The sequence below is a fragment of the Chaetodon auriga genome, chromosome 19, assembly GCF_051107435.1.
Source record: "Chaetodon auriga isolate fChaAug3 chromosome 19, fChaAug3.hap1, whole genome shotgun sequence".
Lineage (NCBI taxonomy): Eukaryota > Metazoa > Chordata > Actinopteri > Chaetodontiformes > Chaetodontidae > Chaetodon > Chaetodon auriga.
Window position 1 is genome coordinate 19,166,315 of NC_135092.1, and position 13,625 is coordinate 19,179,939.

At 46.3% G+C, this 13,625-nt stretch overlaps 1 protein-coding gene across 1 annotated transcript; it reads right to left on the reverse strand.

Moving 5' to 3' along the window:
- Nucleotides 1-455: 455 nt before the first annotated feature.
- Nucleotides 456-11,253, reverse strand: egfl7 (EGF-like-domain, multiple 7). Its single transcript, XM_076757749.1, has 9 exons — nucleotides 11,058-11,253; nucleotides 7,340-7,615; nucleotides 6,720-6,842; nucleotides 5,621-5,733; nucleotides 4,721-4,816; nucleotides 4,422-4,637; nucleotides 2,464-2,540; nucleotides 2,005-2,167; nucleotides 456-956 (listed from the first exon to the last, which is right to left on the reverse strand). Exons 2-9 carry the CDS (start codon nucleotides 7,417-7,419, stop codon nucleotides 937-939), a joined length of 888 nt encoding a protein of 295 aa, XP_076613864.1. The 5' UTR covers nucleotides 7,420-7,615; nucleotides 11,058-11,253; the 3' UTR covers nucleotides 456-936.
- Nucleotides 11,254-13,625: the final 2,372 nt, after the last annotated feature.

The following is a 13,625-nucleotide window of genomic DNA, read 5'->3' on the forward strand; positions in this document are numbered from 1 at the left end:
GTGTGTGTGTGTGCGTGCGCGTGCGTGTGTGTAAATATGCACACATTCATATTCAGTTATTTTAAGAAAGCAGCTTCACCTTGATGAGTTAACATTAAAATGCTGCGTATGCATTAAAGCATAGGTGATGAAAATTGGAAAAGTTGTGTATTAAACACTCTGAAAGGGCCGCTCTGCACGGTGACCACTGGGACTTTTTGATACTTTAATCAGATTTTGCTGGTAAGACTTGTACTTTTACTCAAATAAAACTTTAAATGCAGGACTTAAATCTGTAATGCAGTATTTTCACAATGCAGTACTGCTCCTTTTACTTCAGCCAAGGATCTGAATGCTTCTTCTGCATCCAGTGTTGCGTTAGCTTAACGGTGGGTTTGTCCTATCTTACATCAGAACATTATATTTGCACACATTATTCAGTAAGACTCTCATATTAATCAGCACACATGGTGGTTTGATTAAGACTTTTTATTACAAAATGTTACAAAACTAGTTAAAAATGTCTATTGGCGCACTGAGAAATAACTAGAAGTAATCATAATTTAAATAGATAAATACAGATGTCCACGTCTGCCTCAGGACAGTTTGGGCTGAGACGGAGGACACAGCTGCTCTGATGCAAAACAAACACAGAAACAAAAGTGGCCAAGTTGACCTTTGACCCTCGGGGGGGTTTGATTCAGATGTTACAGGGATGACGTACTGCTGAAACTGACCCTGCCACAGGTACTGTTACAAAATCAAGAATCTGACAGTAATCCAAGCAGAAAAGTAAATGAAGCCTTTGGGATGATTTGTGCGATGGTTGCGTCACAGCTGAGGCTGTTTCTGCTTTCTGGGAAACGCCAGCCGTCCCGGTGCGTACAATCTCTGGCAGGTTTGTGTCGTTGTTAACTTCATGGAGATGTCTGGAAATGTTGTGGTCGTGATCGGTGGCTAATTCTCCTGACAAGAACCTGCAGGGGGGAAGAAGAAAAGACCGCGCTTTTATCTCATTGTACCCACTGCAATGCTAACTGAGCGGAATTTGCTAATTAAAGATTGTTGGTTTAAGATTTTCATAGTTGGAGCTTCATTAGCTGATGACTCAAAATTTAAAAACTGAACATAATGTAATAAAACCAAATGTGATAAAGCTCATATCCAGTGTGGAGTTTCTCAAAGTTCATGAAGGTATAATTGCATTTATCAACATGCTTTAAAACTGTTCCCTGATTTTACAGACATGAATAAAAATGATAGGAAACAAGCTTGGTTTGATAGACATTGTTGTTTACATTGTACATGCTACTTGTGATTCAGCCGTCTTCCGAGAACAGGGAGTCGCTATTAAACACTGGACAGCGTGTCAATCAAAGGCCAGGCCCTCAGTGACCCGCAGTCCCTCTCAGACACGGTGCGGCTGAGCATGTGCAAGAAACTGCAGTTTGTGCTCCAGTCAGCAGTTTCAGAGGGAGTGTGCTCAGTGCTAATTAGCAAATGTTAGCATGCCAACATGCTGAACGAGGATGGTAAGCATTGTAAATATTACCTGCTAAACATCAGCATGCTAGCATTGTCACTCCGGGCTTGTTAGCACTCTGAAGTTAGCATTTAGCTCAGAGCAGCACTGTGGTTAAGAAAGGCCTCACAGAGCTGCTAGCATGGCTGTCCACTCTTAGTCTTGTTATATAATCTTTAATGTCTTAATTGGGTTAAAATCTGACATTTCACTCATAATTTGATCTACTTTTATTGTATCACTGAACTTATTATGTCATAGCCAAAAAGGTTATTACATTCCAGGCTCAAGATTTTATTATGTTATTGAATTTTTATTAATATGCACTGTAGCACATTTATTTTATTACATTATGGCCAATTATTACATTTGAGCTTTTATATGGTCTCTGATCTTTTAGTTGGTGCTTTCCTGGGGACACAAAGTTCCAGTGGCGTTGAACTAAAAATGGGATTTTCCCCTCCTCTAAGTGCGGCACTGACGGTCAGCCCGGAGTCACTCACATGTGCCGAGGCGCTCCTCCAGAAAGCCAATCTGCTCGCTGAGGGAGTCAATGCGGTCCAGCTGCTGGAAGGAGTGAGACAGCAAGGTGGTTTTCTCCGACAAGCCCTCGTCCAGCGACAGCGGGAAGAAGCTGCTGAAGGGGGCCAACACCAACTGCAACTTCTGCACAGAGGGAGAAGGAGGAAATGAGGGAAACTGCTCCAGAAACAAGACTATTACTCACCTAGTTTCACTAAACACAGGTTCACATCTAATAAAACCCATAAAACTCTAAAAAGGCTCTGTGTGGGGCTGCCATTTCAAAGAATCTTTGGTTTGGGGTTTAAATAGCAACAAAAATTTTATATCATAGCATCATACAAGGACCAGAGGTGTTCCTGGTGAGTGAGGCTGGGAGGTATCAGGGTAGGTGGCTTTTATGTGTGCGTGCTTGTGTTTGAACATGTGTTCATGTGTACCTTCTCCAGCAGCTCTACTCTGTTCCTCAGGCTCTGCACCTCCTCCGTCACATTCTCCGCCAGGCCGAACCGTCCACCTGTGGAAACCATACAAGCATGTACATGAGAGGATGCTGACTGTGTGAATTTGTGGAAACTGAGCGAGGAGGGGTGGAGAGAGGGGTTAGGGCACAGATCAAAGGCGAGAACGATGTTTAATCCTCTCAGATCTAAAGTTTATATCTCAGAAGAGTCCTTCCAGCAGCCGGCCCTCATCAGTCCCTCTCCTCGGATGATTCACGGCCACAGCAACGTCTCTAAACTACAAACCAGGAGCAGGACGGCAGAGATGCAGGGAGGCCCGGGGAGTTTAGGGTTCAGTGGGGAGTGGTGGATATGGGAACGGCTGAAAAAGCCAGCAAGCTAAAAGAGAGGCCACCAGAAATAGACTAGCACTCATTCATCCCTCCTGTAAACATGCATCAGTTATGGGGGAAGCGTCTGCTCTGCCCCACCCGGGGGGAATGTCCCTGGAGCAGGCGGGACCCGGATCAGGATGCAAAATTAGGGACCCCCTGCTCTCTGGCTGTGCTTTAGCAGACAGAGCTAGAGCGGCTCAATCTCTCCCAGATGTGGTCCATTACCGAGACAAGAATGAGTTGAGAAACGGGGTGAGGAAGAGGAGGGGAGAGGAGGGGAGGAAAAGCAAGGGGGAGCCGGCGATGACCCCCAGCAGACAGGGTTGATGGAGCTGGAATGAGAACACAAGCGCTGGCCAAGAGTGGAGTGAAAAAGGGAGACAGGGAAGAAAAAAAGGAGTCTGAGATGGAGATACACAAACGCAGTCCAACACTCCTCCACAGCAGCTTGGCAGAGTCAGAGCGAGGGTCTACTTTTTGAGCATTTAAACCTGTGTTTGCACTCACAATCTCCATCAACATCCCTCTGACGCGTGCATATGAACAGATAATGGAACGCAGCCCCAAGCAAAACATCTCTGCTGGCCTTGCATTTCTGCATCTGAGAGCTGAAACTGAGCACGCTCCCACAAATAAACCCTCCGTCGCTTTCACCAAGTAGAAAGATCTGTCATATTTTGGCTATTCATCCTCCTTTCTTCATGTGTTTTTCTGCATTCCTGCTGAGTCGGCAATACTTGCAGGACTCTCATGTGGAGTCATGGGAGTGAACGGTCTCATTTTAGCTGAGGAGTACCATTTTGTGTGGATTTGGTCTTTCTTCTCCACAAAAACGCTGATAAATATAAGGGAGTTTGGTGCAGAGCTCACATTTACATAAAGGTATTTTATACCATTTTCTGATGGTGAGACATGAGACAGAATCCCTTTTACATTTACAGTCTGGTGACTCACAAAAATCCCCAAAGGTGGACAGATTTGGGAGAAATCAGGAAAAGGGATGTCTTCTTTAAGGTTTCATGTTGCATTTATTCCCAAAAAAGCAATGCTTGACAGAAGTGGAATGTCCGGGGGTCAACTACCACATTTGCAGACATGGAGGAGGGGGTGTATTATTTTGTTGCTAAGATACTGGAAGCACAAACAAACGAAAGTCGACTTTTTCATGGTAAGAGACAACACTGAAACGTTTTTAAGGCAACTAATGGAGTGTGCGGGATAAAAATATGTCTGTATTAGCATGGGAGCTCTATTAGAGTCAGATGTTTGCTATACTCACAGGACTCATAGGAGTAAACTGAGTCTTTATCAAAGACCAACTGGTCCCAGTCTCACCGCACGGGGCCAGACCACAAGACATCTGTCTGGAGTCGGCACCAGTCGCAGTGCATTATTACTCACGGTACGAGTTGAGAGTGGCATAGCGCGTACCAAAAGTAATAATGGACCGCGAAGCTGGCTATGTTCTTTTCTTCTGCGCTCCAGACACTTTGCTGCTGCAAGACACAAAACTGAACCATGTGAACACACACACACACACACACTCTGCTGCTCATTTACCCGCATCCGTGTGACCACCCACTGTTGCCTGGCTGTTCTGGGTGGGAGAGGGAGGAGTGGCAGGAGGAGGAGGAGGAGGAGGAGGAAGAAGCAGGCTTTGACAGGAGCGGCCATCTCCGGCGAGCCTGAAGCCGTCTCTGCACGCACACCGATAGCTGCCGGCCGTGTTCACGCACTCCTGAACGCACGGACGCTGCTCGCTACACTCATCCACATCTGACAGACGAAGAAACATGTGTGTGAATATGCACTTTGCTGTCAGGTTGCTGTGCAGGTAAATGTGTGTGTGTGTGTTTTACCTGTTTGGCACTGGTGCCCCGTCCAGCCAAGCGGACAAGCACACTGGTTGGGTCTTAAGCAGATACCTCCATTCACACAGGGCTGTCCACACACAGCTGGAGGAGACATTTAAAGGAATGAGTCAACATTTTGGGGAAATACGCTTATGTGCTTTCTTGCCAAGAGTTAGATGAGAAATTAATACCACTCTCATGTCTGTAGGATAGATATGAAGCAAGCTCGGCTCTGTAAAATCTGCCTACGAGCACCTCTGTCTGTCTGTTTGTTTAATCTGTACAAAATAATGTGTAAAAAAGGTTGAGTTGAGGTTTAATGTGGAGTTTCCTGCTGGATTGTTTCACATATTGGAAATAATGCTAATTTGCTTTCTTGCTAAGAGATGAGCAGATTGATACCACTCTCGTATCTGAATGCTAAATATGAAGCTACAGCCAGTAGACAGTTAGCTTAGCTTAGCATAGAGACTGGAAACAGGGCGAGACAGCTAGCTTGGTCATCCAGCACCTCTAATTTAACTTATTAGCATTTAAGCCACACAAAAAGTGTAAAAAAAACATTCATTTGTAGTTTTACGGGGCATGAAAAGAAACAGTCCAGGACATAGCCACCTATAAAACAAATTTTAAGCACAGACTTTTTTCTTTTTTTAGCTTTATACAGAACTATGCTAGCCATTTCATCCCGCCTCCAGTCTGTATGCTAAGCTAAGCTAACTGTCTCCTGGCTCTCTCTTCATATTTACCATACAGGCCTGAGAGTGGCATCAATTTTCTCATATAATTCTGGGCAAGGAAGCGAATTTGCAGTTTCCCAAAATGAACTATTCTTTCCCATGTTTCCACATAGCAGGTGCAGGTAGTGATCAACACAGAGACCTCTCACACGTCCCTCCAGGTTACCTTGGTTGCAGTTGTGAGAGTGAAATCTCCTCCAGCCCGGGCAGCAGTCTGGGTAGAAATGCGAAGGAGGTGCTGCTCTGCTCACCTGCCGGTACGCCACTGAGTACACAGTCCTGTGGAGACAAAACACAGACACCCACAGTTAGGGTTTTCCTGGTTATTATGAATAATGCTGTCATCACCCTCGTGTGTGTGGTTGAGCCCGTCCAGCCTTTTCCATGTTCTGTCAAACCCAAAGAACATGATGAGAGACTGGGAATCTGGTGGAATACTGAAACCGCCGACCACTGACGTCCAAGAGTGTGTCAGGGATGGAGGGAGGGAGCGAGGGGCAGGAGGGGAGATGAAAAGTCAGATCTAAAGACTGAGATCTCGCTGCAGCCTGCTGAGACTGTGGTATGTGTGGCTTGCAAGGAGAGATAAAAGGTGATAAACTGAGGCAAAAGCTAAAAACGAAGCGAAAAGCAACGAGGGATGTTTTCTGAAAACAAGCCATCACGGTCAGGAGAATCACCATGGGACCAGGGGCCAGGAACTGTCTGAGGCCTCCCCGCAGAACGAGCCAGAGGACGAAGACCTTTGGCGGTGAGGCAAGAGTTAAAACAAAAGATTAAAATGGAGGGAATGTAAGGGGGGGGCGGGGGGGGGGGGCTCAAGCATCAGAGCTGGAGGAGAGATCGAGAGTGTGTAAGTATGGAGGGAGACGCGGTCCAAAATAAACATGACCGCGGTCTCTGCGGGCCGGCAGTTCATTTCCCGTAGTTACACAAAGTACTCGATATTTAGATTCCGCCCAAATATGTGCCACCATGACCCAGTTCTGTGTAGAACACGGATTTGTGTGCATGCGTGCTTGTGAGCGTCTATTCATCACCGCACGTCTAACCTTTTCCCTTCCTGAGCATGTCACGCATTGTTTACCCCTTCGTTAAACAAACATCTCGTGACGGCTTAATCGGAGCTCTGATTTGACACCGCGCTGACCCGGGTCCTCGCGTACGAGCCGGACTTCAGCTGGAGCTCGCCCAACACAAGCCGAGGATGTCTCATTTTGCTGTTATTTGTCCAGGAGCGTGCTGTTGTGTGCCGGCGGACTCACTTGTATGTGCTGCAGAGGCGATGGCCTTGACACAGGGTGATGTAGGGCTTGTGCACCGGCTGGACATATGACTCTGTTGCGATGACAACGCCGTGACGGAGGTCTCGGCCACACGCCCTCCTCCTGCGAAAGTGAGACATGAGATCTGACGTTAAAACTGACCGATTTAAGGAAGGCTTGTGGTTTCTGTTTGTCACCAAAAGCTGGCATGCGGCCTAATTGATCCTGACTGACCCGTGTAATCACCCCTGAACGTGTCAGAGTTAAGAGTTGATCTTTGACCTCTTTGGCTCCACTTGACCTTTCCATTTGGCCTTCGGTTTATTTTGGTCTTTGTGCAAATCAAATGAAAATGACAAGACAAGCCTGCAGACTCCCCACAATGCTGTGCGCCTAATAGTCTAGGACAGAAGGGTAGCTCCTCGGTCCTGAGAGGGTGCACTCGTAAATGTTTAAATGTCATTTGGCCAATTTGTATACATTCGTGGGGGAGAATGTCGAAGAGGTCGCTAAAACAAACAGGTCTGACTGACAGCTGAAGAGGAGATCTGGAGCTGGAGCAGCGCTGACTAAATGGCAGACCATAATAAACACAGGAAGAGTATTAAGTGAGCTGTTACCCGTGGTGAGCGAAGAACTGCGGAGTGCCCATCACATGAAGGATGAAGAGGGAGGAGGAAAGAAGCAGCGTTTGGTACATTGTCTTCCTCTTTCCCACGTTCCCTCGCTCGGTCTCTCACACTCTTCTCTGTGCCAGTCGGAGGGAAGAGGAGAGGAGGATGGAGGGGAGGATGGAGGGGAGGAGGAGGGGGCGGGGGGGGGGGTCGTGGATCTGAGCCAAAGTCCACCTCACGCTGAATCTGCAGGCTTTCCTCCAGGAGGGCGACTCCAGCTACCTGCAACAGACAGGAACATTGGAGGGGATCATGCATCAACACAGTGTGGGTCGCTGCACTAAAACGCCAGCCAACAAACGAACCATGTGGCATTTTTACTGCTGCATCATCATCTTCAAACGTTTGACACGATCAAATGTTTATTTTCAACATTCCTCGCGAGTATTTCTCTCTTTCCCTGGTGAGTGATTGCACCAAGGTCAGAAAACAGAGCCCAGTGGGGGGTGTAGATGAAGCATGTTCACAAAGTCCTCAAGTCTAAAACATTTTTGATGAGCAGCAGCCCACGTGGATTTGGATTCGCGTGCTAATCTCAAGACGCTTGACCATCCATGTGAGGTTGAACTTTGAGAGACGTCAGGCAGATGTCTGGATGCTTCCTTGGGCCCTGCCCCTGGCCTGAAAGCACACAGAGGCCACACAAGCACACAAACAGCCTCACATGTGAGCATCTGTGCATTACACATGTTCAGGTCCTGTACATAGAACAATGGGTTGAACTCTCTCTGAACTGCACCTGCACGGACTCTGAGACTGTGAGACAAAGGACGGGGCAAACGTGCAGACTCTCCCTTCACAGAAATGTTCACTCATCCCTTCGCACCATTTTGGATTATTACATACTGTACAGGATTAAAAGAATGACTGAGCTCTCCGTTCGTGAGGAAGAACTGTGCAGCAGTTCCACGGTTCAGCCTGCTGGTGTGTATTTCAACCTTCCAGACACTAAACTTGAGGAGAAATCTCTAGCGGGGCGTTAAAGCCAGCCGAGTGTGATCGCAGGTCTGCAGCCTGCAGCAGAGTCTTCGGTCATCCTGAGGCTGATGCGACGCCTCGGCTGACAGCTTGCATGTCTCCCTGATCCCCTGCTGGCCCGACGCCCGGGGACAGGACACGCACATCCACCGCCTGTGTTCATTCACAAATGACGGCAGCGAGGGTGACTCGTGGTGCAGCGGGGGGCCACTCTGAGGACGACATGTGTGTGCGTGTGTGTGTGCTCTCGTGTAACAATCCAGCATCATTACAGTGGCAGCGAGGAAGGTGCTGCAGGGCAAAGCACATGTCCAAAAAGTTACACGAGTTGGGTGTGGCGTTCGTGTCCCTATGACTGGAGCCTTTTATGATCTTGCTATGGAAGGAAAAACTCTTCCTTTGGGATGCATAAAGTACATTAGCAGCGTTTCTACGCGAGGGATAAAAAAGCCTCTTTGAAGAAGTAGAGAAGAGCTTAATTATGGAAGCAAGACTCAAATTTCCTCATAAGATTACTCTGATTTGACCTAATTTTGGTTTTGCGCAGGAATTTGGATAAAATACAGCTCATAAAAAAGGATGCTCGTAATCCAGGAGTGATCACAAGGTGTTTGTGTCTGACTGTTTGTGTGCAAGTTTTTTAAACGAGCTCTGACCCACTGACACATTAGCTGTCATTTGAGCATGTCTTACACTCGCCATTAGAGGGCGTTGTTTCACAGCACTGTGCAGATCTGGAGAACATCCTTCACTCAATGGACCATCTCCGTAACACACACGCACGCACGCACGCACGCATGCACACGCGCCTAGAGTTACGCGCTCACACATTAAACCGATGACTCCACAAATTCAGGAACAAACGCAAAGAAAACTACTTTCCTAAACCGAACAACACGCACGCACAAGCCAGTACAACCCAAGCCAAGGGCGCATGCATGGATATAAAAATAATCACAAACCGTGCACAGAACAACCAGCTTTCCTAAGATTAATCCCCTAAAAAAAACGCAGGAAGTGCAGAAGCGCCGGAGGTGCAGAAGCAAAAGTTAGTCCCGCTCCGTCCCGCTGCTGAGTTCAAAGTCCATGAAACTGCGCTCCTCGTCAGGTTTCTCCTCAGACCCGTCAGGGAGCATGGGGGGTGATGGTAGGACCTCCTCCCACTCCTCCAGCTGGGTGTCCCGGAGCTCAGGCTGGGTTACCGTGCGTGACGTCACCGCACAGGCGACGTCACCTGCTCAGATTTTTCAGTTTTTTTCATTCATGACCTGCTGATGCGCCTCACGTGCCAGCGGTGGGTAAAAAAGACCCTGCGGAGAGTCTTAAGGCGGCAGCTGGGGTGACTAAAGGGCAGAGCCACAACTTTCTCCACCCTGGCCATTAAGAGATCCCTTTCCACCATGCTTTCAGTGCAAGAGGGAGACAATCTGAGACCTCAGCAAACTTACTGTCTTTTAGTGTGATGTCCCTCTTTGCTGCTTAAATAAGAGAACAGTGTTTCCTTAATAAGATGTGGTGGAAGGATTGTGCCACAAACCAGGATTTTGTACAAAAAAGACCACAACTCCTCTTAATTTAGATAAACTTTGGGCTACACTTTTGCACAGAATGACTGTGGATTTCCCTCCATCACAGGAGCTCATAATGGCCAGTACGGACAAGAGGGATGATTCCAGCGAGCCAAACCTGTTCCAGTGTTCATACAACAGGCTGCGCACCTGACAGCTGCTTCACAACAGGCTTGAAAACTGTGACCGTATCCTTTAATTCACTGTCAAGGGAAAACTGATGGAAAACCGAAGCCATATGGGATGTTATGAGGAAGACAAAATGCTGATTAAGGTCAGGATTTCTGGTCTTAGTAAATTCCAAATCATTCCCACTAATGTGTTCCGCAAAAAGATTAATAGCTAATTTAATTAATTACTTAAATGTGTGTTAGATGTGCAAAAGAAATTGATGTTTGTCCAACTGTAATTAGAAAACAGAGCAACTAAAAGCTTTAATTGTGTTTTTTCTTTTAATAAACTGAGTCAACACTTGTGCGCTGGTCCCTTTCCTCTGAAGTTACGTCCCTGGCAAATGAGTTCAATATTTGACTTGGCTAACATGATGAATACAGACAATATTAAGCCAGTAAGAATAAAAATGAATCATTCCCATTCTCACATCATGCCCTCGTTCCCTTATGCAGCCTACATTTACTACACGGCTGTTATTTCCATTGCCAATTTACCACTTTTTAGACACATGGCAGTCACTAATGATATGCAATTTATCATTCTGTTGTATATGTTTTTGTGCAACACACTGCAAAAGCACCAGTTCATTGTGTCCATCTGATTGGACTGTACTTCACCATCCTCTGCACTACCTGTGACCCTGCAGCACAGGAGCGACCTGACCTGGAGTCACATATGTGGAGTGTTTGCTGTCCAGCTCTTATCTGTAGTTATAGTCACATTTGCTTGTATTTCTTTAGCTTCTTTAGCTTAGCTGTTAGTGCATTTTCATCCTCCTGTAAATCTGTTCTGTGTGTGTGTGTAAGCTGCCAAAAACTTGATTCAGATAAATAAGAAAATACATAAATACAATGAAATAAAACACATAATATTAATAATAAAGCACGCTTGTAGAGGACCCAGGTGCCTGGACCTGAAGCTTTGATAAGGTGTAAAAATCTTACCCTCGCTGTATGGGGTCGTCAGGTGCGTGTGCGCGCGCAGGCTGAGCGGCGGCCAGGGGCGCGAGCCGCCGTAGCGGTGCATTAGAGGACTCTTCCATGGCGCCCGTTTCTTTTAAAGCTCGGCTCGGTGGCTTCAAATAAAAACCTCGCTCTTGATTCGAGGTGCTCCCCGTGAGTCGACTGGATGAAATGAAACGTCTTCGGGCGTTTTTCAGTTGCTTTTTATGCAGGGCTTCCTGTGGAACGCAGGAATTGGATGGACAATCCCAAACCGGAATTCCTGTGAGTGTTTGCCGCTGATAAAACCCCTCTCCTGCACAAACACTCTCCATCCTGCTCAAACCGCTTCACGAATCTGATTTTGAAGCATTTTTCTGTCCCCATTGTGCCGCAGACATCTTGAAGGGGCCAAGAACCCGCAGCCTTCTCACCTCATGGCCTTCTGTCGCCTTTGCAGTCCAGAGGAAGCGCAGGAATCCACAGTGCTGGAAGGTTATTTGCATTTACTGAACCTAATAGTCGGGTAAATGTCACATCACTGACTGGTATTTCAGACATTTCAGCTGATGGCACACTGGGAGCTCATATAGGCTCGTGTTTACAGTGGTTAAGGTCACTGTGAGATCAAATCTGCTAAATTGCAGCTTGTTAAGGCCAAACTGTTGCACGATAAGAAGCAAGTTTCTTTTTCCTCCTTCTTGTGCCGCTCAGAGTGTGCAACGGTAAAGACTTACCTAAGACAAATGCTTTTACTAATTGACACCATATTGAATTACTTTATTTATTAATTTATGTATTCGTTGGTTTATTTTACACAAACTAATAGATGTGGCTTGAAATGCACCAGATGTTCAAAATAAATGATGCTATGCTATGATATGAGACAGAGTAGTGAATGGCAAAAGCCACGTTCAAGCTTTAAAATATGTTTGTGTTGATCCTGATTAGAAGAAAACAGTCTTATAAGGAGGCCCATTCATTATTGTTCTGGAGCTTTCAAACAACAGAACAGCAGCTAAATGAACCTTGTGGTGAGATTGTTTGCTCAAGTGTTGTTCATTGTTTCCAAATTCACAAATTAACTTCAAACGTCACATTGTGCATGTATTTTCCTCACTGGAATCCCTTGGCTCGGTCAACACTTTGCAGAATTGGAACTTTTTAGCTGCATAAATGCTGCACAATGTTGATCACTTGGACTCACGTTATTCATGTTTCGGCCCTCGGACCCTAAATGTCTGCAGATTTTTTTTTTTTTTTGGTTCTTTCACAACAGAGTTTGTGATCTGATGATCTGTGTTCCAGCCTTGTAAGAGATCTGGAGTTTGTTCGGATGGGGTCGTGCCCGGGTTCAGACGGGGTCTCTTATGTGAGCCTCAAACGCTTTGCTTAGCGGTGGCTGACATCAGTATTTAAGACAAACAAGCTGCTCCTCCTCTGCCTTCAAGCCGAGCTTGACTGAGATCAGTCTGACAAGCAGGGCTCATTTGTCATTCTAAGTATGTGCAGAACCGGTCCACATACTCACAGTTACGTGTGCATGCATGTGCACACAAGCAAGTTTTCTGTGTCTGCGTGTGTGTTTGCGCCAGAACATCACTCACATTGAGCAGACATCTTCTCTACTTAAATTTATGATGAGAAATTATACACTTAAGTTTTCTTGTTTGCAGTGGCGCTGCTGAGGAGTTTCAAGTGCTAGTGTTCGTTTAAGGGCCTACGCTGACTAAATGTATGATCTGACACTCCCTGCATACAAAGAACTATTTTCTCTGCGATAACAAAAGAGGCTACGTGCTGAGGCACCATGGGAACGCTTCACGTCGGGGTCGCAGGTGACTACACACCATCAAGGCTGATCGCTCAGAGGGGGCACATTAGAATATAGGATGCAAAATCAGTGTGGGCTTGTTTGTGAATGCGCTGCTTTGTTTGTGTGTGTGTGTGTGTGTGTGTGTGCGCGCGCAAAAGCTCGTGCAAGGGAGACCGAAGTGGGAGGGTCCCTCTTTTTAAGGAACTCTTTTCATTCTTTGAAATCAAGACTTGGCCAACACAAGTAAAGTTTTGCAGTCGGTGTTCCAGATTTGTCCCAGAGAAGATGCAGGAGGGAGGAAAAAAACTGAAGCAAAGCAGCACTTCCTCTTTGAGAGGAAACAGGAAAAGGCTGGGGGAGCGAGATTCTGGAGGCTGCTCCCTTGGAACAATAAAAATCTCACTTTGACAGGAAACGGATCTGCGTCAAAGAGGGCCTGACAGATTCTGCTAAAGGGCAGTAGCAGTGACCCTGGATGGGGCATGAACAAGAGGGCAGCTGTGCCCAACAACAACTCTGAAAAAGTGCAGATTTTGAGTACATGCAGTACATTTTAACACATAGATTTCAAGTCAGTGCTGCGTAGATAAGTGTGCAAGGTATGCATCTGTATGAATGCACAGAAGATGCGGAAAGCTTTAGAATAAATGCAGTGAAACGTCATGATAAGAGGAATAATAACAGCAGAAATAATGGAGGAGGGACAGCTTGTTTTTAATGTATTAATGTTTGAATGTTTTAATGTAGGTGCTTTT